The 27676-nt window shown below is 37.8% G+C and overlaps 3 protein-coding genes and 1 long non-coding RNA gene across 4 annotated transcripts in view; 3 read left to right on the top strand and 1 right to left on the bottom strand.

Annotated features, from left to right (window-relative positions):
* The first annotated feature begins 737 nt into the window (after positions 1 to 737).
* fam161a (FAM161 centrosomal protein A) lies at positions 738 to 8212 on the top strand. Its single transcript, XM_007570481.2, has 7 exons — positions 738 to 1007; positions 1804 to 2075; positions 3729 to 4937; positions 5168 to 5335; positions 6456 to 6555; positions 7581 to 7720; positions 7821 to 8212. Exons 1-7 carry the CDS (start codon positions 852 to 854, stop codon positions 8095 to 8097), a joined length of 2322 nt encoding a protein of 773 aa, XP_007570543.1. The 5' UTR covers positions 738 to 851; the 3' UTR covers positions 8098 to 8212.
* A 1104-nt stretch (positions 8213 to 9316) lies between these two features.
* xpo1a (exportin 1 (CRM1 homolog, yeast) a) lies at positions 9317 to 24806 on the top strand. The gene is made up of 25 exons (XM_007570483.2): positions 9317 to 9979; positions 10554 to 10687; positions 10860 to 10961; positions 11368 to 11440; positions 11565 to 11626; positions 11726 to 11770; positions 11858 to 12039; positions 12504 to 12552; positions 12648 to 12767; positions 12859 to 12987; positions 13071 to 13229; positions 13904 to 14086; positions 14282 to 14420; positions 15063 to 15244; positions 15333 to 15489; positions 16399 to 16562; positions 16648 to 16782; positions 16867 to 17050; positions 17144 to 17250; positions 19073 to 19267; positions 19355 to 19523; positions 20718 to 20852; positions 21031 to 21190; positions 22609 to 22705; positions 23906 to 24806. The coding sequence occupies exons 2-25, from the start codon at positions 10562 to 10564 to the stop codon at positions 24050 to 24052; spliced, it is 3201 nt and encodes a 1066-aa protein (XP_007570545.1). The 5' UTR covers positions 9317 to 9979; positions 10554 to 10561; the 3' UTR covers positions 24053 to 24806.
* The window catches only part of LOC107838472 (uncharacterized), a 17367-nt gene continuing 7302 nt past the window's right edge, over positions 17612 to 27676 (bottom strand). The window contains exons 3-4 of the long non-coding RNA XR_001664540.1: positions 23009 to 23012; positions 17612 to 18394 (exon numbers count right to left, since the gene is read on the bottom strand). This is a non-coding gene — a long non-coding RNA (uncharacterized LOC107838472). The remainder of the gene's footprint in view (positions 18395 to 23008; positions 23013 to 27676) is intronic.
* The window catches only part of usp34 (ubiquitin specific peptidase 34), a 76207-nt gene continuing 73736 nt past the window's right edge, over positions 25206 to 27676 (top strand). Inside the window, exon 1 of the mRNA XM_007570485.2 lies at positions 25206 to 25564. Coding sequence (XP_007570547.1) covers positions 25522 to 25564 — 43 coding nt within the window. The 5' untranslated portion in view covers positions 25206 to 25521. The remainder of the gene's footprint in view (positions 25565 to 27676) is intronic.

Raw genomic sequence — 27676 nt, forward strand, 5'->3', positions numbered from 1 at the left:
TAGTTTTGTAAAATCCCCAATATTCTGGGGATAAAACACTTCATCGGGTGTATTCTATGTGGAATTTTAAAATGCATTGTTTGAAGAGTAAAAGCCATTTAATTGTATTGAGTATAACCAAATAAACTCCTTAATGACTAGAATTGGGTATTAACTAATTACATTTATTCAATTACATTTACTTCACTTTAAAAAAACTAAAAAACTTCTAGGAGTATTTTTATTGAGCTCTACTTTTTACTTTTACGTGAGTAATTTTGTTATGAAGTATTGTTACTTTTACTTGAGTATAATTTCTGGATTCTTTACCCGCTAATTGAAAAATAAACAAAAATCCACCAGACAAAGAAGCACACCTGCAGTTTCATGAGTTTTATACAGAAATAAATTGATTTGGAAGAAATTTAAATGTGCTTTATTTTCTTATTTTTTGTTACCTAAATTTGAATTATCATTTTGGTCCTTAAAATACCAACATTCCCACTTAACTTTAAATGTTAGTCCGTTGAGTGTGTAACTTTTAAATATTAAATGATCATTTTGATCAGTTACTTACTATATTTTACTTTTACGAGAGTAAAAATATGTTGAAGTGGAGCTATTTTTATTTAAGTACAATTGTTGGGTACTCTACCCACTTCTGAAAACAAATTTGGTTTAAAAATGTGAAAAAGATTTGCGTTGACGTTTTATTACTTCCTGATATGTCGTCACTTCCTTCGCAACCAAGCTTCCCCGTTGCTAGGCTCACTTTACGCTGCTTGATTCCTCTAGTCTCCGTCGTTGATAACTTTATTTAACATAAACAAATTTAACTTTCAAAGTAACTTTAACAAATTTGACCAACCGTTATGGCGAATCCTCACCGTACGAACGTCCTGGTGACTTCGTGTCTGAAAACGCCGGTTGACCCGCACACCAAGGCTCCTTTAGCTTCATACGAGCGGGAGAGAGTTCTTCCTTACTCGGCCATGGGCCACCTGGACAACCGGGACTACGAGAAGGAAGTATGTGCGTTGGGAAAATGTTAATACAATTGGTATTTAGTGTAATTTGTCATTAAAAAGTTTCTATTGCTAATCTAAAATTGTAAAAGTCCTTGAAGTTTTAAATTGTAAATTGACTGCAGGTTTTAAAATCCCCTTAAATTGACTAATGTGTCAGCTGGATGCTTTTATTATAGGGGTAAAATTATTTTTTCAATATATAGTATCAGAAGTGGCTCACTAATGTACCACCTGAAATGTTTTTTTTAATATATATTTAAAGATGTGATTTTAAATGCCAGACTACTCACAACTTAGACTGGACCTGCTCTGACCTCATGTGTGTCATGGAAAACACTTGATCTCCATAATTTGTTTTCCTGACTATTTTCGGATTTCCGTCATGGATAGATTACTAGAGGTCACATTCAGTTGATAATCCCAACCTCTTGTTTGTCCTCTGGTTAAATCTGCCTTTTTTTCCCCATGCAGGTTGTTGATGTCTGATTATAGGTTGTAGTAATAAAACCAAATACCTGATTAAATCTGAACATCAGCTGAACTTATTTAGACTAAACTGCCTTTTTCTGTTTCACCATCTGGTCCTTGTCACTGTCGCAGTGGGATAATAGGCTTAGCCCTGCAGGAGCCTTAGCGTCACTCAGTGGTTGCATTGTTCAAACGTTGCAAATGTAGTCCCACAATTTAAAAAATGAGGCTCATTTAATTTGGAATAAGAGGCAAATATTTTCATGTTGCAAGTAATGACCTGTGATGTGAGTTTGCATTGTTTTTTTGTGATATTTTATGATTTCAGTTGGAGTACGAGGACTTGGGATCGGATTTCTGTTATGACGACTATCTGGGAAAGGAAGATCCTCGCATGGGGGGCGGCCATCATAGAGCAGCAGCAGACTACCTCGACCTGAGTAAAATCTTCTTTTCTAACGAGGAATACTATAGCAAGCTGGAGGAGCTCAAAAAGGCCCATCTGCACACCATGGCTGAGCTGGAAAGCATGTATCAACAAAAGCTGCAGCTCAGGTCAATGGATCCCTTAGATATGGCAACGCTGGAGCCAGGGCACAGGTAAGTGGTTTCAAACTGTGTCATGACAGTTACATTGTCTGTCCTTTCACACTTTTAAACAGCTTAAAATAGACAAAATAGCAAAAATTGTAATGATAAATTCTTCGTTTATTTGGTTTTTTTGTTAGACTATTGCTTGTATAACAGAACAGTTTAAACAAGAAGTCCATAATTTTGATGAGAAAATAAAAGCATGTACAGCTATTCTGATGATTAATTGAGTGAATGAGTGGGGAAAAAAAGTATACATTCTGCAAAATTTTTTATTTCACCACTTAAGTTTACTTGATAAAACACTGAAAATACCCAAAATGCAAATAAATAATTAAGTTTATTTTTTAAAATAAAAAAAATAAAAATTTATTGCCTAAAATGCAACAATTTAATGCAGCTACAGCTGAAAAATACTTTTAACATCAACACGTGGAAAGCTCAGCCCTTTCTGTTTCACTTGGCATCAATAAAATATATGACTGCTATGTTTAATATTTTTAGTTGAACTGATTAATAACTGATAGCAAAAGTAGCTTAAAAGGGATTTTCTTTCTTTTTCACACAATTTGAACTTGGTGAAGCTAAAACTATGCTACTTGAAAAGTTCTGGCTTGAACATATTTGCAAAGTTTTTTTTTTTATCCTAAATACAAAATGTATATATTGTTTTTGCAGTTTTGACTTAATTACTGCTCTGAGTGTGTTGTTCTTTCAACAATTAGTCTTTTTTACTCCAGTTGACAATTAATCAGTTAATAAGTTAGTTGATGATAATTGCAATGATCAATTCATCAAGATTATTCGGATTAATCGTTTCAGCCCTAATCAGATTTAAATTTATAAAATGCTTTTGAAAACATGCATGTTTTTTCATTTTAATTATACACTATTGTTATTGTTTTACCACATAGAATCTTAATGAATTGTATTATAATGTCACAGCCTTACATTTATCCTCACCAGCCTTTCTTATGTCCAGTTACGTTATTGTTTTTGGTCTTTGGAATTAAAAAGCTTTTGGTTATCTGCAGTGGTTTAAAAAAAGTTAGTACATCCCTACAACGCATGTAAAAAAGCCAAACGTTTATAAATTGTTTATAAGGCATCTGTACAATTTGTTTGTGAATATTGTACTGTAGGTAATTTTCACCCGTTCAGTAAGTTGTAAACACAACGTTGCCACAGTTGGATATTAACCAGTTACATTTACTCAAGTAACTTTTTTGAAAAAAAAAAAAGTACTTTTAGGAGTATTTTTACTTTTACTTTGGTAATTATCACTACTCTTACTTGAGTAAAATTTCTGAATAATCTACCCAGTGTGAGTTTACTGAAAGAAACTTATTTGGAAAACAAATATTTTGCTTGATTTTATATTATAATGAATTATTGTAATTTTGATCCCTAAAATATCAAAATTTCCACTTAACTTTATGTTTTGGTCTGTCTGATTATGTACTTTTTAAATGCTAAATAACTGATAATTTGATCAGTAACTCAGACTTTTTACCAAATAGTTTTTTACTCTTGAGTAAAAATACGTTGAAGTAGAGCTACTCTTACTTTAGTACAATTTTGTGTACTCTTCCCACCTCTACCAGATAGAATATCAGAATAATATTCAGTTGCTGTATTAAAATGTCTCTTTTCTCTTTTCAGGCTGCTCTGGTCAAATTTAAACCCTGCAGCTTCACATCATCCTTTGAGAAAGTCGCACTCCGCTGTTGAGCTCCGCTGGATCTCTGGGCAGTCAGACTCATCCGACGAAAATGAAGCTTGGAGCAACACGGTGGAAAAAGGCCTTCTGTTCTCTCCTAAAGAGTACATCAAGAACATGTGGAAGGACTTCAAGATTCCCTCCAACAACCACCGCATGTCCTCCTCCTCAGTGCACAGCGCGCCTGGAGACCAGAGGAGACTGAGGAAGAGAAGGGACAAAAGTGAGCAGGAAGACGGCAAACCCAACGTGACCGTCCCAAAACCCTTCCACATGACGCTGCGTGAAGCTGAGAGGCTGAAGCGTGGCGTAAAGACCCGCTCTGAGGTGGAACGGGAGAACATGGAGCTGAAGAGGCAGCTGGAGGAGCTGACAGAATGCCAGAAGCAGTTCCGGGCCAGCCCCGTACCCGCACACGTCCACCTTCCGGTTTACGAAGAGATGCAGGAGCGCAACAAGGAGCAACGGAGAAGCATGCGAGATCGCGAGACGCGGCACCTCCGAGCCCTTCAAAAGCCTTTCAGCTTCCTGGAGAGGGAGAGACTAAAGAAGGAGCAGAAGCAGCAGCAGCAGCAGCAGCAGCAGCAGCAGCAACAAGCCGACAGCGAGAAGATAAAGCCTTTCAAAGCCAAGCCTGTGCCAAAATCCGTGTATGCAGCCGCGTCAGGGGATCAGGTGAAGGAGAACGAGTTGTATCGCTCCATCAAGAAGTATATGAGGGTCCAGGACTTGCTCCGGAGTTCCTCAGAGCCTCCCAGCATGCTCACACGGCGCCTGAATGATCGGAAGAAGCCCAAACACGAACCGGGCGAAGGCTTTACCCACAAGCCTCAGATAAACAGAGAGGTGCCCGACTTCAACGCCAGCTACAGACGCTTCCAAAAGCAGCTGGAGAAGCGGAAGGACGTGAAGACAACGACGGCGTGCGAGCCCTTCGAGCTGAAGACGTCCCAGATCTCCTCGCACCGGGAGCGCATTCTGGCCGACATCGAGAAGGACCAGAGCAGCCCGCGGTTGCTGCGCTGGCCCCACATCAGCCCTGGGCCGGCGCGGACCCCCAACTCAAGCCTCTGTTCGTCCCTGTCGGGAAGTCTGGAGCTGCTTCCTGCCAAAGTTACAGACGCTACTAAAAAGCGTCACGAAGCTGTGAGGTACCAAATTAAGACCCCAAAGGATTCCACCATAATAGTAGAAATAGTGACAGGCTCTGAACTCTGATGACCCGTTTAGCGGTCCTGAACAGACCCCACACCCCCACCCCAACACCTGCTGTCTGTCCTAAAACAGCTTCCAGCCCAGAATAGCTTCCCCCTGCCCTTCCTTTTGCCAAAGTCATCTCCTCCGAACCTTCCTCCATCTGTGACTGCAATTATTTTTGTAGAAAAGCTCTGGAGCAGAGGAAGAAGGCAGAGGAAGAAGAGGAGCGTTGGATGGAAAAGCAGAGGGAGAGAGAAAAGAAGCTGCAGAGGATGGTTTTAAAACGAGCCCAAGCAAATGACCCTCATCTTGCTCTTTCACAGACCAACAAGAGCAAACTGAAAGAGTTCAGGTGTGCACAGTGGTTTTACCTGTTTGATTAAATGTCACTTATCAATCAGGCAATCAATCAAGTTAATTTGTATAGCATATTACAGCAACCAGCCAGTTCAAATGGCTTTACATGGTGAAAACATTAAAACGTCATACAGTCACCAATTGTGAAAACCAGTAACAGACATTCCATTTTGTCAAGTGGCATTGTTAGAAACGTTAATATACGCCAGATAGTTGATTAATGTTTCATTCATTATGTTTCAAAACCAACTCTAAAACGGGAGGGGTTTTTAGTCTGGATTTAAAGGAACTCAGCGTTTCGGTTGTTTTGCAGTTTTCTGGAAGTCTGTTCCAGATGTGTGGTGCATAGACACTGAATGCTGCTGCTCTATGAATGGTTCTGGTTCTTGGGATGCAGACCAGAACCAGAAGACCTGAGAGGTCTGGAAGGTTGCTATGACGATAGCAGTGATTCATAAGTTAACAGTATTTTAAAGTCTTTTCTCTCAGTGTAGCGACTTTAGAACTGGGTGATGTGCCCTAACGTCCTGGTTTTAGTCAGAACTCCAGTGGCAGCGTTCTGGGTCAGCTGCAGCTGGAGGTTTGATTTGTTTAGTCAGACCTGTGAGGAGACTAATGCAGTAATCAATGCAAATAGAGATAAAATCATGGATGAGTTTCTCTAGGTCTTGCTGAGACATCAGTCCTTTAATCCTTGAAATGCTCTTCAGGTGATAGAAGGCCGACTTTGTAACTGTCTTTATGTGACCCTGAATGTTCAGGTCAGAGTCCTTCACTATACCAAGATTTTGGGTGATTACTAGTTTGTCTCCTATGCTTACACAATATTGTGCATTTGCCCTCTCAAAGGTTAATAAACTTTATTTTGCACAGAACCACACTGGAACTGTAAAATATGTTAAATATAAAAATAAAACACAACAATCAAAAACAATAAATAAAAAGGAAATAAAAGTCACACATGAAATGGCTTATGACTTCTCTGTAAACAAAATTGCCCTTCAAAAATATTAATCATCAGAATAAAAATGATTGAGCTCACTTTAATTAATCATGCGACTAATTGATCCATTGCTTATTGCGAAAGGCTTACACTGAATTTTTATTCCCGACAGGAAACAAGACATTCAGCGTAAGAGGGAATATCGGCAGGAGATCAGAGAGATGCGAGAAAGAGTGCAAGGAAGGCCGCTGCTGCTGGAGCAGGTCACACAGGTGAGTGTCAGCACAAAGCAAAAACACGCCCATCATTTGTATGCATTTACAAAATAAAGACTAGTTTCAATTTCAATAATGCCAATATTTGCAAAGGTTATTATATTAAATAATTAGGGCTGGGCGATATGGATTAAAAATAAAATCAGATTTTTTTCTACCAAATCTAATGTCCAATTTTAATACTTTTTTCCCCCTCGCTTTCTTTTCTAAAAAACAAATTATAAATTACAGAAAATGTTTTCAAAAAGTGTTGTTTGTTTCAATCATCCGTTCAGTGAGTTGTACAACAGAATATTAGGCCTAGACTACAAGAATTTCTGTTTAATTGAGAATACTGTTACAATGTTGGAAGAACAAAGATACAGTTTTAATCTTTGTTCTGCCAACAAAGATTGGCAGAACAATCTGCCTTCTGAGCCTTTAATCATTCCTGATTAGATGATTAATCAGGAATGATTAAAGGCTAAATGATTTGCCTTAAATCATTCCTGATTAAAGGCTAAGAAGGGTAAAAATAAAAAATATTGTTAGCTATTTCTGTCTGCTGATTTTACTAGAAGAGCATCTTAAAATTGCAAGAAAAAAGTTTTAATGAGAATTTTTTTTTGAGTTTTCATAAAATTACTACTTTGTTTTCAAAATATTACGACTTTATTCTGGTAATATTTAGACCCTATTCTTGTATTATTTCAACTTTATTGTAATGTAACTTTTTTCTCATATTATTTAAACTATATTTTTGTAACATTGTGACTGTTTTTGTTCAAAATCTTTCTTTGTTTCATTGTTTTTCTCTTACTTTCTCTCTGAACAATTACAATTTCATAAATACATAAATACTTTAACATGTAATTGGTGAACATATTTTTAGTCCTTAATGTTCTTGTGTGCTCTTTAAACAGTGATTCCACAGACACTGTTGTATAAAAACAACACAGGCATTAAAAAATGATTTTATCGATAACAAAACTTTAGTTAAGAAGTCATTAATTTCTCCTTTTTTAACCTGTTCATGCTAACAGAAGAATGCTAAGCAGGCAGCAGAGAAGCATTACATCGAAACCCTGCAGGGATCCGAGGTGACCGAGGACTTTATAAGCAGCAAGGCGGGCAAATCAGCGTCTGAGCGCAAAATCTCATCAACCATTGACAATACCCAGAGGTAAGCATTTAATCATTCCTAATTTAAAGGCTAAGAAGTGTAAAAATAAAAAAATATTGTTAGCAATTTCTGTCTGCTGATTGTTTTTTTGTTTTACTAGTGATCAGGGAGAAGCCGACTTTAAAACTGTTCACTACAGAAAGGTCTCCCTGGATGATGAAGACATTAATTGTGCTTCTGATAATGACGAAGAACGAGAGGAGCAGAAGAGTGATCAGGCCTCGCTGAGCCACCGCGAGAGTGAAGACGCCAGCGGTCACCATGGTGACCATCCACACTACTCTGATGAAAGCTACACTTACTCAGACGATCATGAGAATTTCTCGGATGACAGCGAGCATGAAGTTGACGATAGGCAGCAAGAATTAATAGACTGACGACTTTAAGATGCATGTAGACAAATGCTTTTATTCATGAGCTCTGCAATAGATACGGAGTTGTAATTTTAATTTTAGTTTGTAAAAATAAACATGAATTCTTCTGCCATTGTGATTGTTTCTGAAATCTCTCCCTTGTTTCACTTTTCATTAATGTCAAAAGTTGGATTCATAATTGTTATTTATAGGCTGGATACATTTCACAGCCATACGTCATATGTTTTGCCCACACCTTGAGAATTATACCTTGCAAAAGAATCCACCCATCCATCTGTAGAGTCTTATGCTTGCAGGTTTTTTGGGTCGTAGTTATTGAGCAAGAGGTGAGCATGTCACCAGTTTGAGATTGAGACACAAAGGACAAGCAATTATTAACACACACACTCCTAATGAACTGTTATGCAAAGTGAAAATATGTCACTTTTGTAGTTCCTAAGGTCGGTAAACTTTGCTACGAAGCAGCAGATTACAGAATTATGAAAAATTTGTCAGTCAGATTAGTCAGTCATACTTTTTGTCACATCTTTCTTATTTTCTTTGTTGCTTATTTGCATGGGGACAAGTGTTAGGTATAAACGAAAACCTTAGCGGTAAACCTTAGCTAATTTGCAGTGCATGTCCCCAGTTGTAGATTTAACAACATAAAACAATTTTGAAAAATAAAGCAACATAAAGTCTCATACATAACATAAGATTAATATTTAGTATCTGTTAAAAAAATACTAAATTTAACTCTGAAGTTGATGGTTTCCTAATAGTTTTTTAGGTTTTGATTTCCTGGTAACACTATGATAATCACCCCTTGCTGACATATGACATTTCAAATATTCCAAAATGTATTCATGCTCTTCAACAAAGAATGACTAATTTCCAACTTTACAACTATTTCGAGTGAATAATCCTATAACGTTATAGTCCGATAACGTCCCATAAAGATTAGAGTAAATACCTACTTGGTTCAATGATATACAAAAGGCATCCTTACACTTATTGATTTTAGATCAAATTCACATTTATTACATAAGACAGTTTAGAAAAGAAAAATAAATTTAAATTCATCACATGTTGAGCAGTGCACTAGCAAATCTTCTCTTCTTGGCAAGCTCTTGCTCATGTCGCACCATATAAAGAATTTACAAGCGACAGATGAACAACTCCGCCTCGTGTGACGCACAGTGTGATGTCAATAGCGAAGGAACCAATCGCGTGGTTAGTGGGCGGGAGCATGATCCAAATTTTACGCGGCGCGCGGTGGGCCGAAAGACCGAGAATGAATAGCCCGGTCTCAACCGGTTCTAACCGGTCTGCAGTTGGAAGCATGAGCTTAGAGGAAGAGCACTTTTCCACGACCTAAAACATCTCTGCTGTCGTACAATGTGCAAATTGGAAAAGAAATAAAATTAGACTATTTCACTTCGTGATTATGACTCGGAATATCGCTCCAACTGTGACTCCGTGAAATTGTTGCTGTTAGCTTAGCTCAACGATTTATTAGCCAGCAGATCTAAATCATCAATGACTTTTCCATTAGCAGGGATACTAGCTGTTACAGTCGGATGTAGTTGCCGATAGCTGAAAAGAGGCTTCTTTTTCACAGTGACTGAGTAAAAGAAAGATTGTGCGCTACTGGTAGTTTTAAAGTAAGTCGAAGGATACTGCGGAAAGCCATTTTTAACTAGGCGTTGGTTGTTTTTTGTCATCTACGGAAGCTAGCGTTAGCCTTTAGCTAGCAAGTGCTAGCTGCAGTGTAGCATCAGTGGTCGCAATGAGATAACGCTACATACTTTTCAACGTATTAAGACACTTAGCATTCCGAGCTCCAGCTACAAGATCATTCAGCAACATTACACTGGTTTTACGACAAGTGGACTGCACATACCAGGTAAGTAAATCCCGAGCATCGTCTAGCTAAATAGTTAAGTTCGCGTGGGCTAATATTAGCATCCGCGAGTTTCATAATAAAACTTTTTGACTTATTTCTTGTTATGCTGCGATAAATAGAAAAGTCAAAGAAATGCGGCTAGAGTTTAAGCGACCCTTTTTCCTGGTTAAACTATTTTTATTCTATAAAACACGTCTATGCTTTGGGTTTTCGTAGACACTTTTCTGTGTTCCTGTGCTGCCAGACGGGGGCGCCGTTTCCCATTAGGCCGCTTAATCGTTTGACTGTCAAATATCGCTACTTTAGGCACTCATCCCACAAAGTGCTACAACATTTACCTTTTCGTCTCTTACGCTTCATTGTGTTTGCTTTTGGATTGCAACATGTTTTTAAGACTTGAGAAGTTAGATTGAGTTAATCTCCTCCTCCAAGTTTTATATATATATACACATACACATTTTACTCTAAATTCCACTTGTAAATATAGATACATGTATTATGATTTGTCTTATGGCACTATGAAGTTGAGGTTTTGCCAGTCTTTATCTAAACTAGATTTTCCTAAACACCACAGGAAGCTCTATGCCAGCTGAAATGACCATGTTGGCCGATCATCCAGCCAGACAACTGCTGGACTTCAATCAGAAACTGGACATCAACCTGTTGGACAGTGTTGTCAACTCTATGTACCATGACATCGGTAACCAGGTGAGGGACATTTTCTTCTGTCAGCGTTGCCTTTGTGTGGGGGGAATAACAAGGTTCTTATGCAGACTTGAACAATAAATTTTTTTCACAGAATTTGATGTGGTAATTAAACAACCAGAGCTGATTACTGCATTTCTGATATAATATTAATCATTTTTTTGGTTTTGTGTAGCAAAGAGTGGCTCAAGAAGTGTTAACAAACCTGAAGGACCATCCTGATGCGTGGACGAGGGTTGATACCATTCTGGAATTCTCTCAAAATATGAAGACTAAAGTATGAACTTAAAATATTTGGATTTTGTAAAGGGGATATTTACAATTATATGTTTAATTTTTTCCTGTCCAGTGTTAAAATGGAAGGTTATTCTCCAGTACTCTTTTCCATGCTAATTTCAGTGTTTTTACTGGTTTATATCTGCATTTTAATGTTTGTTGGTTTTGTGGAATGTGCCCTTCAAGAGCCTGATTTCCTCAGTTCTTTGTATTTCCTAACAATGGCTCAAGATTATCTATTCATTGTAAAAGGGGACAAAAACAAAAGGTGGAAATTGTGTGCAGATTTTACTTTCTGAACATATTAGATAATGAAAATCTGCATTGTGTTACTTCCTTTATTCGCTGTTCACTGGATCTCATGGTTAAAGACCTGGTTTAAAGTTGTATCTCTCCATTTTCCTCAGTACTATGCGCTGCAGATTCTGGAGGCAGTCATCAAAACACGCTGGAAGATTCTTCCAAGAAATCAGTGTGAAGGTAAATTTTACTTCTGATGCTGCATAATGGGCTTGACCACCTCTGGTGTTTGTTTAGCTCTCCAACACAAGTCATGTCTGCATTTGTTTGGTGAGCATCTGCTAATAAAATGTGACTTTTCCAGGAATCAAAAAGTATGTTGTTGGGTTGATTATCAAGACTTCCTCTGACCCTGCAAACATGGAGGTAAAGTTGTTGTCATAGAGAAATCTTGAACTTTGACACACAAAACATGTCAGTCATTCTCTCATTATTAATTCTGCAATTTTGATATTTGTTTTGCAGAAAGAAGGGGTGTATATTTCAAAGCTCAACATGATTCTCGTACAGGTAACGATTTCAAATCTATGGACAGACACAATAACTAACAAGCGTAGAATGTTGATGGCAGTCGATTCTTTGTTTTGGTCTATTTAGATCTTGAAACAAGAATGGCCCAAACACTGGCCCACCTTCATCAGTGATATTGTTGGTGCCAGTCGGACCAGTGAGAGCCTCTGTCAGAACAACATGATCATCCTGAAGCTCCTCAGTGAAGAAGTGTTCGACTTCTCCAGTGGCCAGATGACACAAGTGAAGGCCAAACACCTCAAAGACAGGTTACTGATTTAAAAAATCATTTAAAGCGGGGAGTCCTTTAAAGTCTTTAACTATTGGTTCAGGAAAAATAACAGATGAAAAAATGTTTGGGCTTGAAAACTTCATTTCAAGTTGGACTTATTAAAAAAGCTGCGGTTCGTCTAATAGTCAGATGATAACAAAATGTCAATTTGCATGTTTATTTATTCAATAAGCCTCGTTGAATTTTGTAGGGTCATTTATTGTGTTTAGTCATTTATAGTCTTAAAGATTAAATTGTATTCTGTCAAATAAGTATTCTTATTAAACTAATAATAAGAATACTTATTAAACTAAGTATTCTGTGAGTACTTAGTTTAATAAGTACTGTTATTAAACTATTGTTTGGATAACACCAGTATTATTGATTGTAAAGTTACGTCTTTATCTTAAATTATTAATCCTACTGTCACTAACGATGCTTTTTCCTCTCTCATTTTTTTAGCATGTGCAATGAGTTTTCTCAAATATTCCAGCTGTGCCAGTTTGTAATGGTAAGACTGTCAAAAGTCTGGAGACTTCTCAGTATTTTTATTTTAGTTTCTTTCGGAATAATCACCGATTGTTCCTCTGTTGTTTTTCTGTGAAGGAAAACTCCCAAAATGCACCTCTGGTCCACGCCACTCTGGAGACTCTCCTGCGTTTTCTAAATTGGATTCCTTTAGGATACATATTTGAGACCAAACTCATCAGTACTCTGGTCTACAAGGTAAACCAGCAAACATGAATGAGGAAATTCAACATTCCCCTGGGTCAGGTGATGTGTCTCAGTCTGACCTTCTCCTTCTTTACTCCTTCAGTTCCTGAACGTTCCCATGTTTCGCAACGTGACGCTGAAATGTCTGACAGAGATTGCTGGAGTGAGCGTCAATCAGTACGAGGAGCAGTTTGTCAACCTGTTCACTCTCACCATGAGCCAGCTCAAACAGGTTAGCGCCACTTTTACCATGTTGCAGTTCACTGACTGGTTGTTTTACAACCAAAGTGAAAACCGGTGCCTTTGCTTGCCTAGATGCTGCCGCTGAATACTAACATCAAAGTGGCGTATGCCAACGGGAAAGACGACGAGCAGAATTTCATCCAGAACCTGAGTCTGTTTCTCTGCACGTTCCTCAAAGAACATGGGCAGCTGGTCGAGAAACGACCCAACCTGCGTGAGACGCTCATGGAGGTAGAAACGCTGAACCGTCTCTGTTCTTAAAAAGAAACGAGAGTTTTTCATTTTCCTGGTTTTACTTTAATTAAAAACATAAGCTCAAGGGTATGATTCACATTAGTTCTGCTATATTGTGGTTAAGAGAAATGGGGACTAACCTTCAGCCTACAGTTTTTATTTATTTTTTTTAAGTTTTGTTGCTCATGGGCTCCAGATTTTGTTACCTGAACCAAAGCAACACATTTCCCCAGTGGATAAAACTAAAACTAGGGCTGCACAATATATTACAAATATATCATTTTTACAACATCAGTATGCACAATATTCATATTGCAAATGACTGCTTAGAGGGCAGTAGTTGTTGGGAAATATATGTTAAGAGTTTCTTATGTTGTAATGTTTATGCTAAAAGCTCACACCGGATATAAATGACATGACAAAAATGCTAAAATTCACACAGAGTAAGAAGAAAACTGGTATATTTTACCTGATGTTGTCCTTGTAATGTTTACACATATTGTGCAGCCCTACTTAGAAAAAATAAATTCCAGCAAACCCTACAAAGGCTTTTTCTTTTTTTTTCTTTTTTTGTTTTTGCTGCTTTTTGATTTTTTTAATCTCCAAAGAGATTAAAGATTCAATGAAGTAATCTCTGTTAATTTCTTCCTCAAACTCTTTCCGTTCTCCAGGCCCTGCACTACATGCTGTTGGTGTCGGAGGTGGAGGAGACGGAGATCTTTAAGATCTGCCTTGAGTACTGGAACCACTTGGCAGCAGAACTGTACAGAGAAAGCCCATTCTCCACCTCAAGTACTCCTCTGCTGTCTGACGTTCCTCCTCGAAGACATCTCTACCTGCCTGTGCTGTCCCAGGTGAGCTTAATCTTTTTACTCTGATGGTAAATCATGTTTGAGAAGCATTAAATCCTATTTTATTTGATCATGTTTCTATTGACCACTACGTAGATGTTTTGTTGTACAGATGCATGTATTAAACAGCTCATTGAGTCACTTGAATGACTCGAAGGCGGTCACAGATTGCTGACGTCGGTCCGTTTCCTCCTGCAGGTGCGTTTGCTGATGGTGAGCCGCATGGCCAAACCAGAGGAGGTGCTGGTGGTGGAGAATGATCAGGGCGAGGTGGTCAGAGAGTTCATGAAGGACACAGACGCCATCAATTTGTACAAGAACATGAGAGAAACTCTTGGTGAGTAGTTAGACATTTGTGGGTCAAGACTGTGTTGCTGCTTTTCATCTTAGCAGTATTAATGTAGCTATCTAAATGTTTTTCTAGTACACAAGTACAAAGTGCCTTTTTGATTTTTTCTTTTTGTTTGGTGCCTCCATATTTTTTCACTATATTTACAACAAAATGTGTACAGAATTACTGTGTCCACACTTTAAGTCTTAAACTAAGACCTTGGAATGTATCAAATTCATTTAAAAGTAGTTTTTAATGTTTTTCTTTTTATTTTATCCCAAAGTTTTTCTGTCAGGCAGAACTTTGAGTCACCTGCAGACATCTTGACTGTGTTCTGTGACTTGATTCCATTGAGGTTACCAGTAACTTGCTGCTAATATACCCTCGCTAGCTAGCTAGCTAATTAGCACCTCTTGTGGGCACCAAGCCGGGTTCAGAGTTTTTGCTATGCTTGATATTTATGCAGCAAGTTTCCCCAACTGTCCCCTGTATTTATAATTCTTTCAGTCATAAATTTCATTCACTGTGACATTAAAGGTCTTAAAAAGTCTCAATTGCTGAAACCTACAGAAACTTTGAATCAAGTCTGCGTCGCGTCACACAGTGTTGCTGTTTTATTTATTTCTCCCTGTGTCTGAATCCCTGCAGTATATCTGACACATCTGGACTACGCAGACACTGAGCGAATCATGACAGAGAAGCTCCACAACCAGGTGAACGGCACCGAGTGGTCATGGAGGAACCTGAACATGCTCTGCTGGGCCATCGGCTCTATAAGCGGGGCGATGCATGAGGAGGACGAAAAGAGGTTCCTGGTTACTGTCATTAAGGTGGGATGCAGTGAAGAAACTCTGTTTAGTAAGAACTACATAATGTTGTTACCAGTTCTTGACAGTATTTGTAACTCTATCTGTGCAGGACCTGCTTGGCTTATGTGAGCAGAAAAGGGGTAAAGATAATAAGGCTATAATAGCGTCAAACATCATGTACATCGTGGGTCAGTATCCCCGTTTCCTGCGAGCTCACTGGAAGTTCCTCAAGACAGTCGTCAACAAGCTGTTTGAGTTCATGCATGGTGAGTCAAAATGGCGTTTCATACCAGTCTGGATATTTATTGTTAGATTTTAAAAGCATCCATGACCAGTTGATCATGCTGGCTTAAATAAGCTGTGATTTTCCTATTAACCTAAAAGTTATTGTTTGTGATGTGTGAAGACTCATAATAATTCAAAAAAATGTGTAGATCTTTATTTTTCACCACCAAAAAATGGAGGTTGCCGTTTTTTTCTTTCACCTGCGCAATGCATGCTGGGCCGATGATGAGGTTATAGTGGACAAGGGCTTATAAACAAAAAAACAAGTCAAGGTTGTGAAGGCCTGAAAAATGTTAGTTTCTATGTGCCATGATAGACAAGACCTGACCAGCTTGTGATGTACTGCTTTAATGTATTAGCACAAGCTAATGCCATTAGCATGAGCTAACAAAAATCAAAACAATTGGAAAGATTACAAATTAATATATTTAAGTGACATTGTAGCATCGTTAAGCCTTTTTAATTCTCCGTTCTAATATGTTTTAGAAAACATTTTGATCCTCATTCTGACTTTAAACGGCTCGACTTAGAAACTGGAGCTTCCTGTCGGATTAGCGTTTCCAAGCAGCAGCCACACAAACAGCAGCTTCTTTGGTTGAATCTCTTTTCTTCCTCCGTTTGGTCTTCATCTTTATTCCCCCTCATCATTTCTGCGTTGCCTTGTATTTCAGTTTGCTCCAGTTTATATTTAAAGTGCTTAATGTTGCGTATCGCAAAGTTTGCAACATTTTTATTTAAATTTATAAAAAACTAAACAGCCTACAGTGTTTTTACTGTTGCAACTAATTGTGGATCCCTTTAAAGCATGAAGAGAACATTGTTGCATCTCCATGATTTAACATTTGAATTAATTTTTCTTTTTTTTTTTTTGTAACGCTCTTTCACTGCAGAGACTCATGATGGCGTCCAGGATATGGCTTGTGACACGTTCATCAAGATTGCTCAGAAGTGCCGCCGTCATTTTGTTCAGGTCCAGGTGGGCGAGGTGATGCCCTTCATCGACGAGATCCTCAGCAACATCAACACAATCATCTGCGACCTGCAGCCTCAGCAGGTCAGTCTGAAAGCATTTTACACCATCAGTGTGACTAAAAACATACAGGAACATCGAGCTAACCCTTCCTTTGCGTTGTCTGCAGGTTCACACGTTTTATGAGGCCGTGGGTTACATGATCGGCGCTCAGACGGACCAGGCGGTTCAGGAGCTTCTGATAGAGAAGTACATGCTGCTCCCTAACCAGGTTTGGGACAGCATAATCCAGCAAGCCACCAAGGTGAGAACAACATCAGGAAATCGTTTTTATTAAGGGTTCTGTGTCACAGTGTGTGCTGCATCTAAAATCTGGATTCTGCTGCAGAATGTGGACATTCTGAAGGATGCAGAGACGGTGCGCCAGCTCGGCAGCATCCTGAAGACCAACGTCCGGGCCTGTAAAGCTGTCGGACATCCCTTTGTCGTCCAGCTGGGTCGAATCTATCTGGACATGCTCAACGTCTACAAATGTCTGAGTGAAAACATTTCCTCGGCCGTCCAGACCAATGGTCAGCTGACTAACCTTTGTTCTCATGTTTTTGGTATTTATATTTGATAATGGTGATTCATTCAAACTGTTTGTTTTTCTCACATCTGTGTAGGCGAGATGGTGACAAAGCAGCCTTTGATAAGGAGCATGAGGACAGTAAAGAGGGAGACGCTCAAGCTGATTTCAGGCTGGGTCAGTCGCTCCAGTGACCCTCAGATGGTGAGGCTGCCCTTTGTTTCCTGCCCTTTTTTATCAGTTTTTTTCCTTTCTTACAACACAGTTTATAGAGAGAGGCATTGTTCTAAATGTTGAAGCCAACATTTTGTTTCTAAGTGCACAGAGCCCATCAGAATAGCAAAACCATATTTTAACAACAAAAAATAGTGTAAAAACCAAACCAAATGTAAATTTAATGTACTGATGAGATCTGCTAAAGTTTTGTTAAAAGTGCAGACATAAGTCTGAGGTTTTCTCTTGGTTATTTATAGTGTTGTACTATTTATTTAAATAACTATTTAGGCGAGGCTTTAAAAAACTTAAAATGTACCATATTTGGATGTGCTGTGGTGGCGCAGGGGTTGGGCACAACCCACATATGGAGGCCTTGGTCCTCGACTCGGCTTTCCAGGTTCGATTCCCGGCTGTCAGGGACCAGGCAGTACAAAACGCAGAACACAGGTAGTTGAATTCAAAAAGGGGTGGGTTTTATTTACCCAAAAATATGAACAAAAGTTAACATAACAATTAAACAGGCATGCCAATAAAAGAGGTCAACATAAATTACTAGACGAAGACATAACTGACAAAACAATAAACTGACCTACTGAAATGACACAGAAGGGGATTTAAATACAGGTTTAGCTAAACCATATGGACACAATAGGGGAAAACAAAATGGCTGCCACCTAACAATTAACACAAACAATAAAATAAACCCAAAAACATCCCCCCCCAGCATGACACAGGTGGTTCAGTCCAATGAGGCCATCAGCTGTACTTTAGGAACCTCAGCCCTTTGCCACGCCTTTTATCCACCAGGAAGGGGAGCCAAACACCCAGGTAACTCAAACAAAGAAAACAATATTAATACAACATAAATAAATTTCGACCTTGCAGTGTTAATACGTGTGCACTCCATATAAACATTGGAAGGTGGAAAAAAAAATATAAATACTTAAACTTACAAAACAAACTAAAGTGAAAACTAACTATTAATGAAATGTGGATCTCACCCTGTGTGGCTTGCCATCACACCGGCCTTGGCGACCTTTGCTGCATGTCTGCCCCTTCTCTCATTATCCACTTTCCTGTCGATTGACTGTCAAATAACGGCCACTAGAGCCAAAAAAATCTTTAAAAAAAACTTAAAATGTACCATATTTATCACTAATAAATCAGGCACGGTAACAGTTATAACAGTGCTTATACTGGATAAACATATTTTGGTGTCTTATCTATACACGGGTACCAAAAGTTTGCATTTAGAGCTGTTAGCTATGGAGTTATTCTTGATTTATTTGATTATATTTTCATGTAGAAGTTACTTCTAAAACCCCATGTGGGACTTAAAGTCAAAGCAGATATCTTTAGCTTCAGTAAAAATTTGAACTTCTGCCCATTTAGGATGTAAATAGTTTCTTAAAAAGCTAAAATATATTTCTATTCTTGGGAAGAAATGTTTTCTTCCATTGGAAATATTCATATCTTGCAAGTCTCCTGTATTCTGGCTTTGGTTATAATGGGGAACAGCCCTGAATGTCACCCTGCAATGCATTCTGGGAGTTCTATATATGTCCCACAGTGCTTAAATGAGGTTAAACAGTTAAGACTTTTTTTTTTTTTTTGGTTTTCTCCCTGATGACATTTCACCTGCACTTCTCTTTAAGCTGCAATACAAATTAGTAAGAGATTATATAACTATTTAATCTGACAGATTGAAATAATGCAATCTGGCATAGTAAAATAGACAAGTGTTATACATAAACAGATGTATCAGAATTGAACTGAAAACAGTAAAGATGTTTGTTGGTCTGTGGTTAAGGTGGGAGAGAACTTTGTGCCCCCCCTGCTGGAGGCCGTGCTCATCGATTACCAGAGGAACGTCCCGGCTGCAAGAGAACCTGAAGTCCTCAGCACCATGGCAACTATAGTCAACAAGTTGGGAGTTCACATCACCAGCGAGATCCCGAAGATCTTCGACGCAGTCTTTGAGTGCACTTTAAACATGATCAACAAGGTCTGCAGAGGATTAACGCTCTGAGCTCAGTGCTGCTGGAAACTGTGCTGACCTCAGCTCTGCTCTGGTTTTCTCCTTTGCTCTCAGGACTTTGAAGAATTCCCGGAGCACCGAACTCATTTCTTCTACCTGCTCCAAGCTGCCACGTCCCAGTGCTTCCCCGCCTTTCTGGCCATTGCTCCAGCCCAGTTCAAACTGATTCTGGACTCCATCATCTGGGCTTTCAAGCACACCATGAGGAACGTGGCTGACACAGGTAGGCCTGTCGCAATGAATTATCCTGGATGGTAAATTCTCCCAAATGTTACGATAAATGACAACGTTGTTGTTTTGAGACCATTTTCAAGTAATATAATGGTAAAGGCATGATAATGCAATAACACGTTCTCAAAGATCAATAAACTTTAAATTTGAATGAATATTTAACACTGAAACTGGAAAACATTTTAAATATCTAAAGTAAATAAAAGAACAAATAAAATGAATTAGAAAGTCTCTGTAAACATAATTGTCATTCAAATTAAGAGCTATTTGAAACCAAAACGCCACAGTGAAGACTTGTCGTTCAGTTTTTGGTAAAAAAAGAAGAATAAAAGGAACAAATCATGCAAATGAAAATTATTGGGTTCATTTTAATTTATCAGGCAATTGATTAATATTACAACAGGCTTAGACACGTTCCACTCTGTGGAATCTGCTTGATTAACTTTAGCTGCCACATAAACTAGAGCTGAATGAAACAGGGGTGTCCAAACTGTATCTAAAAATTAAACTCACTGAAATCACATTTTTGTTTTTCTAGCCTGCATAACAATAAAGTAAAAGTGCAATATTGTAATTAATCTAATGCAGTCTTTATGTATTTTTATTTTTTGGCTTAAATGCCAGCGGTTTTTGCGTGCTTGAATTGCTAAAAAAAAAAAGTTTGCTTGGTAAATTGTTTTGATGCACCAAAATCTGGTTTTGAGTAAAAGTCACTGTGTAAATCTGGTCCTATTTACTATTAAATTAAATTACAGGATACAAAAAATGTAGTAATTAAAAAAAACAAACACTTGATGTTTTACCCTAACGTTTCTGTGAGGAGATTTTAACTTGACCTCAATAATTTTGCCCTAATTAAAAATAAAAATCTCCATCTGGATCAGCCACCTGAACAGGTTGGATCCATTTGTATCATATTTGAGTTGCAGTGAGACGTCACAGAAAATTAGTCCCAAGAAAAAAACCTCCTTCTGCTTTGGATACCCCTGAAATAAACACGCAAATGTAGACCACTTAATGATAACCCAGTCTCGGTTATTGCTTTTCTGTTTATTATTCTGTCATATTCTTCACCTGTAACTGATGATTAAAAGATGGACCTGCAGTTGTCATTTTTAGTGATGGATTTTTGTTGTTCTCAAATGAATGTCTGCTGTTAAAGCTTTGTTTGTTTGATCGCCTCCAGGCCTGCAGATCCTCTACACGCTCCTGCAGAATGTTTCTGCAGAAGAGGCAGCAGCACAGAGCTTCTACCAGACCTACTTCTGTGACATCTTGCAGCACATCTTTTCTGTGGTCACTGATACGTCACACACTGCAGGTAAACGAGGCTGACCTTGACGTACGTTGCTACACTTTCTGATGGTTGACAATCTAAAGTTTTCCTCATATTCAGATTTGATTACTTGTATAAGCCTATTACCCAGTTCCCTCAGGATAAGATGCCATGTTTTTATTTGTATTTCTATAACTGATGAGCTGCTTCTTTCTGTCTGCAGGTCTGACCATGCATGCCACCATCTTGGCCTACATGTTTAACTTGGTGGAAGAAGGGAAAGTCAGTGTTGCTCTGAGCACCACCAACCCCACCAACAACCAGCTGCATGTTCAGGAATACATCGCCAACCTGCTCAAGATGGCCTTCCCTCATTTACAAGAGTAAGAAACCAAATAGTCACAACTCTGCTGCACGTGTTGGTGTCTGACCATTAGGATGTGAAATAAACACGGTTAGACTGGGAAAAGGAAATGAAATTATATTTTCATTCAGAAGGTACCAGCTCCTGGAATCAATTAGGCAACATGATGATGAATATTGTTTTTCTTTTGCATTCTCTCGCAATAAATTGGCAAATACACCTTGGTTTGTTTTGTATGCAGTCACAGTGACGACAAATGTCAATTTAAAATTGCACATACAGGTCTAGAAAAAATTGAGACCACTTAAAATTGAGTTTCTCTTGATTTTCCATTTTATAGGTTCATGTTTGAGTAAAATGAACATTGTTCCTTTATTCTATGAACTACTGACATGTAATTCTAAGGAAAAATGTAATATTTATTTACAGAAAATGAGAAATGGTCAAAATAACGAAAAAGATGCAGCGCTTTCAGACCTCAAATAATGCAAATAAAACGGTTCATATTCATTTAGAAACAACACTAATGTTTTAACTTAAGAAGAGTTCAGAATCAATGTTTGGTGGAAAAACCAGGAGGTTTTCAATGGGGTTCAGTGCGGTGGACTCTTGATGTGTTCCAAATCTGTTATATTTTAAAGAGCCTCAGTGAAAACGTGTTAAAGCATTCTCACCTTTTTGATGCAGAAAAATGGTTGACTGGTCAACTGCAATCTTACACCCTTGAAAATGACTCGTATATTCCAAATAGTTTGGATGCATTTTTTTTCTTTTCTTTCTTACAGAAAGTTTCTGTTTATGTCTTAGAGGAGAGAGAGCAGGTTCATGTTTGGTCTGTTTGTTTTGCTTCTGTCTTTTTACACTTAAATGTGTGTTTGTATCAAAAAAAAAGATAGAAAATTTCAGATATCTCACAAACAAGATATTAGGACGTGTAAAAGCCTTACATAAACTTCATATTGTAGCCGAAAGACTTTCAGTATTCAAGATGTCACAAGAATGGATTAGTAATTGATACTTTTGCGTGGGAAAATAAATATTTTCCATGTTCCCTAGTGGGCTATGTAAGCTTCAGTACATCTAATGATTTCTAATTTGTGACGCCTGACTCTAATTACTCTTTTGAATTGGCTGTGCTTTTCAAGTTATCATAAATCTCTTGTATTTTTCACATTTTCTGCTAAATTATAATTTTTTTTCTTTCAAGTTAACATCAAAATATGGCTTTTGATAAAAGTATTGTAAATGGTTCTCTTCTGCTAATTCTTGATGGACTGCACAGCTAAATGCATTTATTGCTGTGATAGGATAGTTTTTAGTTTATATACTTGGATAAAATGTCAGATAAACTGTAAGGAACATGCTACAAGATAAACTCGTTGTTTTGTTCCTTTTGGAAATGTTCTTCACTTGACCCTGATGAAATGTTGTGTGCAGTGCCCAGGTGAAGGTGTTTGTAACCGGTCTGTTCAGCCTGAACCAGGACATCCCAGCCTTCAAGGAGCACCTAAGGGACTTCCTTGTGCAGATCAAGGTCAGTGAAAGCTGCGTCTAGCAAAAGTATTTATACCCTTCCAACATTTTTGTTTGTATTTTCTCTTGTTAAAGCTAAAAAATTTTATATTTTATTGGGGTTTAATGTGATTACCTAGCCACAATTTCCTCTTGAGCCGTTGTAATCATTTTATCCACTTCATCCAGATATCTTTTTAGTTTTAAGCAGTGGAGAAATATTAAACTGCTGCTGTGAAAGTTACTCATTAGTTGCTAGGTAACCACAAGTTACTTGGCAGGTTGCTAGGTAACCAGAGTGAGCAAGGTAGTTGATTCCACCAACTTTGCTTAGGTTTTTTTTATTTTATTTTTTTATTTCAAACCTTACATAGAGGATATTTAACACAGTGACAAATATCACAATACTTTAATAAAATAAAAAAAATAACCGCAGACATTGGTCATATTGGTATTAAGGTCTTAAAAGCTACAAAGTAGAAAAAATAAAGTCAGAAAAAAGCTAAATAAATTCAATAAAAATTAAAATAAAACAGTGTGTACCTTTTTAGTGTACACAAATATGATTTTCTTAAATTGTCAAAAATACTTTTAAAATTATGGTTGTGAGAGGTGGAGCAGATAAAGCTTTTCCTCTGCCTACATCTCCCAGAATGCTGAGCAGTTCTGGATCGTTCTGTGAAATTATTGAAAATTGAGACATATGTTCTATTATTAATCCATCTGTCACAATATATATATTTGACTTATTCACTTTTTGGGTTCAGTTTTGCATATAGGTTTTATTAGAAGCTTTACAGTTTTAAAGCCAAACTTTGTACTTTTTTTTTTTTTGGATACATTAAACCCAAAATCGAAGCTCTGAAATACTAAACTAAAGGCGTTAAATGAAGTGGATTTCTCTTTTCTTTTTAGTTGAATATGTGAAGATGAAACAACTTTAAATTCCATCAGCATTCTAACTCGAAACCAGTTTCAGACCAATTCTTTTTGGGTTTAGATTATCTACTGAAACATTATAAATAGTCTGATATTATACTCTCTTTAGAAGCAAAACACTATTAAAATAGTTATGTAGAGGCAAATTATAACTAAAATCCAGTTGGAAAGAAAATTTCAAAAGGATAAAAGTAAAATAATTTACTGGATTCCAGTAGCCTGCTCTTCAGATCTAGCAGCTGGATTTGAGCGGTTCTGATCTTGATCTCTGGTGGTCCAACAGGAGTTTGCTGGTGAGGACACGACGGACCTGTTCCTGGAGGAGCGGGAATCGGCTCTTCGCCAAGCCCAGGAGGAGAAACACAAGCTGCAGATGTCTGTGCCTGGCATTCTGAACCCCCATGAGCTGCCAGAGGAAATGTGCGACTAAATCACCTGCAGCGTAAAAAGAACAAGCTCAGAGCCGCGAGGATGCTTCTTCATGAATGATTTTCTTTTCAAGTATTTTGAAGTATTTGAAATTGTTTGGAAAGAGAATTTGGGCCGATAGGAAGAACCCTGGCACTCGGTTGTTTGTCGACCAAATCAATGTTTATATGTAAATGAGAATCGCCATCAGTTTTGGTATGTTTTTCTTTCTCCTTTACCATCTTATTTTATACAAAGGTTTTTGTGTGTAACATGCCATCTTTTGTTAATTTGTTATTAAAGCTTTGATTGGCAACACGGTTCTTTTACATCTGCTTGAAGTTTAAAAAAATTAAAGGTTAGTTTTAATCCCTCAACTCAATAGATTCAACTCCTGCTCTTTGTTAATATGTAAAATATAATGTTAAGACTTTTGCCATGTTAATGTGAAAGATTGCTCGGTTTCAAAAGTGCTTTGTGCACTGAATAGAATGAATGTGATGCTCAAGGATAGCGCGGTCCTTGTTTTTTGTCAGTGTGATTATTTTTATTTTTTTGTTTCTTGCTTTTTTGTCCTTAAACGGGTTGGAGCTCTGCTTCTGCTATTGGGTGTAACTGAAGGTTGTGTGCAGATCATCCTGTTTGTAAACCTTTCCAAGTACCATATAAAGTTGGCTATTTTTACAAAACAACTGTATGCCCATTCTTCAAATTATAATGTATTTTTGAACCATCCAGTGCCTTGAGATTACAATAAAAAGCAGCTTGATCAAGTTTTAACATTGCAGAATTTTACAAAATTACAAAAGGCAAATTAAGTTTTCTTTTTGTATATTTGGGTCAATGAGAACCAAATGTGTGTGTGTGTGTGTGTGTGTGTGTGTGTGTATATATATATATATATATATATACCCCCATTCAATTGATTTCTTATGTACTGTATTTATATATTTTTATTTGAATTGGATTTTTGTTTGCTCATAAATGAAGTTAATTAAAAATGAGGGGAAAAAAAACTTTTTTTTTTTTTTTTTTTATTAAATAAAGTTTTAAAAAATTAGGAAAAATATTCCTACGATGTCCTTGAGATCACCTGACAAAGAGTGGTTGTTTAAGAAATATCGCGAGACTGCTGAGCCAAAAACGAACCGACGAAGAGAGCACGGAAACTCCCGAACTACCTACATGCTGTATCGACCCCCCTCCCCTCCTTTTTCAACATGGCTGCAGAGTCTTCTCCCAACTAACGCTCAGATTGGTGACTGTGTTGGTTTCTACCGTTCAGTGCCTCTTACCTTTTCGGTGTTCATCGTCTTCACTCGGATGCAAAGCACGTCTTCCGCCCCGCTGTTTGATTTCATTGAGTGGAGTAACCTTCACCAATCACTCCCTGCACTGGGCCTCTTTTTTTTTTTTATCTCCAAAACAACTAACAACAGTTTTCAGTGCAATGGTTTGAGTAAGCACAGTCAGTTGCCCTCTTCATGAACAATGTGTGAAAACTGCGCCGAGCTGGTGGAGGTTTTAAATGAATGTAAGTAGGAATCATTTTGTTTGTATTTTGCTGACTGAACTAGCTGGATGATATTAGCATTGTTAGCATGGTGGCTAGCTAAATATAACTTTGTTTTCTCGATTAGCTTGCCTTTCTATGCATGCATATTAACCACATCGACCTCAGTGTTGTGGCATCCTGTGGACATATTTTATAGTGGCTGACACTCGTGTTTTCACATCGGTCTGTCTCGTTTTGCTATGAATACCTTGAAGCCTTTCTTCCTTTCAAAATTGCAGTTAGTTTGGGGCCTGTCTGTCAAACACCACCCTAAAAAACAAGCTCGTAAATACTCTGGAATCACCATGTGTGTGACATTACAGTAAACACTTCAGTGCTGTTGTCCCCTACGAACAAAGGTGAATTTAAGTGATATAAATATTGTTAGAAGACGGATTTACTAGTTAGCAAGCTGAGTTAGCAGCTTGAGCTAGCGAGCAGGCTGACTTTGTTTGATGTGTTTGTCAGGTCAGTCTGCTAGCTGTCCACTCCGCTGCCACCCATTGTTTTGCGGACTGATGAGGTTGTTGTTCGGAACGGCATTAGATCTTTATAATATGCTATTGCACCAACAGCTACTGACAATTAGACGTAAACAAACATTGCTTGTGTTTGTTTCGGAGAGTCCGTGAAATGTTCTTGGAGCTAACGGCGACTAAGCTAGCCAAGAAATTTAACGGCTGCAATAAGGCGCAGACTTTTGTCATAAACACGTCGGTAATCCTCCGTAATTTGCACAAAAATGTTTACTTAGTTCTTCTTTTATGTTATAGTTTTATTTCTTGACCGTTATGCCTTTGTCTTTTGGGCAACTTTGTTAGTTTATGCCATCCCAGATCTGGCTAATGTTAATTTAAGTCATGAATACATAATGTCTTTTATTGCTGACATGTAACCATCGGGTTTTTGCGCTTTAGGTATCCTCAGCCATTTTTTAACTTGCATAATGGTTTTGGAAACCGGTTTATATCATGAACTGGTTGACATTTTGGGATTTTCCTGTCTGTGATGGAGGCTATTGTGTCTGCTTGTAGTGATTTAGGGAAATGTTCTCCTAGAGGCTCCTGTTTATTAAACCTGACTATGGAGAATTTAGTTCAGTTAATTTATATAGCGCCAATTCATAACAAGTCATCTCTAGGCACTTTCCAAAAAGGTAATTTCAGTTCAATTATACACACATTCCAGTTGATCTTACTTACCAGAAAGTTCATTTCCATATTCAAATCAGTTTAAAAAGTTTTCTGTCTAGGTAAATTCTGTTTCTGTTGCTGAGTATTTCAATTACAATTTAGATTTTCCATATTTTCATGGTTGTTTTCTTTCTTTTCAGTCATCACAATGTCCCCAGCACTTTCTGTAACAGGGCATCAAATGCAGGGAACAGAGAAATATATTATTTCCAGACATGATGCTTACAGTACAATGATTTACCCATTATTATATCAAAGCAGTTCTTCGCTACTGTGATATTGTTCTCTTGTATAGTGTGATGTTTGCACCAGCTGTTAAGTGTTACAGAGGAGATAATAAAGTTGCAGCTGCATTATGATAAATAAGTAAGAAAACACAGTAGTTTCAAGTTTGGAGTTACAAATGAACCAGCACATTTTAAAATATTCTTTATAAGTCATAGTGAATAATACAATAAAAGTGATTTTTGACACTTTCCTGTTCTTACACACCTGACTGAAATGAATGGTTCATGACCAGGCTTTTGCAAAATTGCTGTCAAACCAAGGAGGTAATTCAGATTTTATATTCAGGTGTGTCGGCGGAAAGGTTCATTTAAATCCCACTACACGCCTGTGTGTGTGTGTGTGTGTGTGTGTAATATTCATATAACAAAGGACTGTTTGGATTGTAACGCATCTTGGCTAATATATTCCAGGTGTTATGATCTTTAGTTTATCATGCTGATGTAGCATTTAGCCTGTTGAACATAGGTTCACAGCAGTAGATGTTCACTTTGCACACAGATGATGTCGCTAAAAATGCTAAATGTCACAAGAAATGCTGACTGATGATGTTTGCTTATCTCTAAAACTAATAGTATAGAGCAGGGGTCCCCAAACTACGGCCCGCGGGCCG

This window comes from Poecilia formosa, unplaced genomic scaffold, assembly GCF_000485575.1.
Source record: "Poecilia formosa unplaced genomic scaffold, Poecilia_formosa-5.1.2 Scaffold262, whole genome shotgun sequence".
NCBI lineage: Eukaryota > Metazoa > Chordata > Actinopteri > Cyprinodontiformes > Poeciliidae > Poecilia > Poecilia formosa.

Coding starts and splice junctions, on each gene's coding strand:
- fam161a (XM_007570481.2), top strand. CDS start 852: ATGGCGAATCCTCACCGTACGAACGTCCTGGTGACTTCGTGTCTGAAA. Junction 2,076..3,728: donor ACGCTGGAGCCAGGGCACAG/GTAAGTGGTTTC, acceptor TTCTCTTTTCAG/GCTGCTCTGGTCAAATTTAA. Junction 4,938..5,167: donor AAGCGTCACGAAGCTGTGAG/GTACCAAATTAA, acceptor TTATTTTTGTAG/AAAAGCTCTGGAGCAGAGGA.
- xpo1a (XM_007570483.2), top strand. CDS start 10,562: ATGCCAGCTGAAATGACCATGTTGGCCGATCATCCAGCCAGACAACTG. Junction 11,771..11,857: donor TCAACATGATTCTCGTACAG/GTAACGATTTCA, acceptor TGGTCTATTTAG/ATCTTGAAACAAGAATGGCC. Junction 13,230..13,903: donor TGCGTGAGACGCTCATGGAG/GTAGAAACGCTG, acceptor TCCGTTCTCCAG/GCCCTGCACTACATGCTGTT.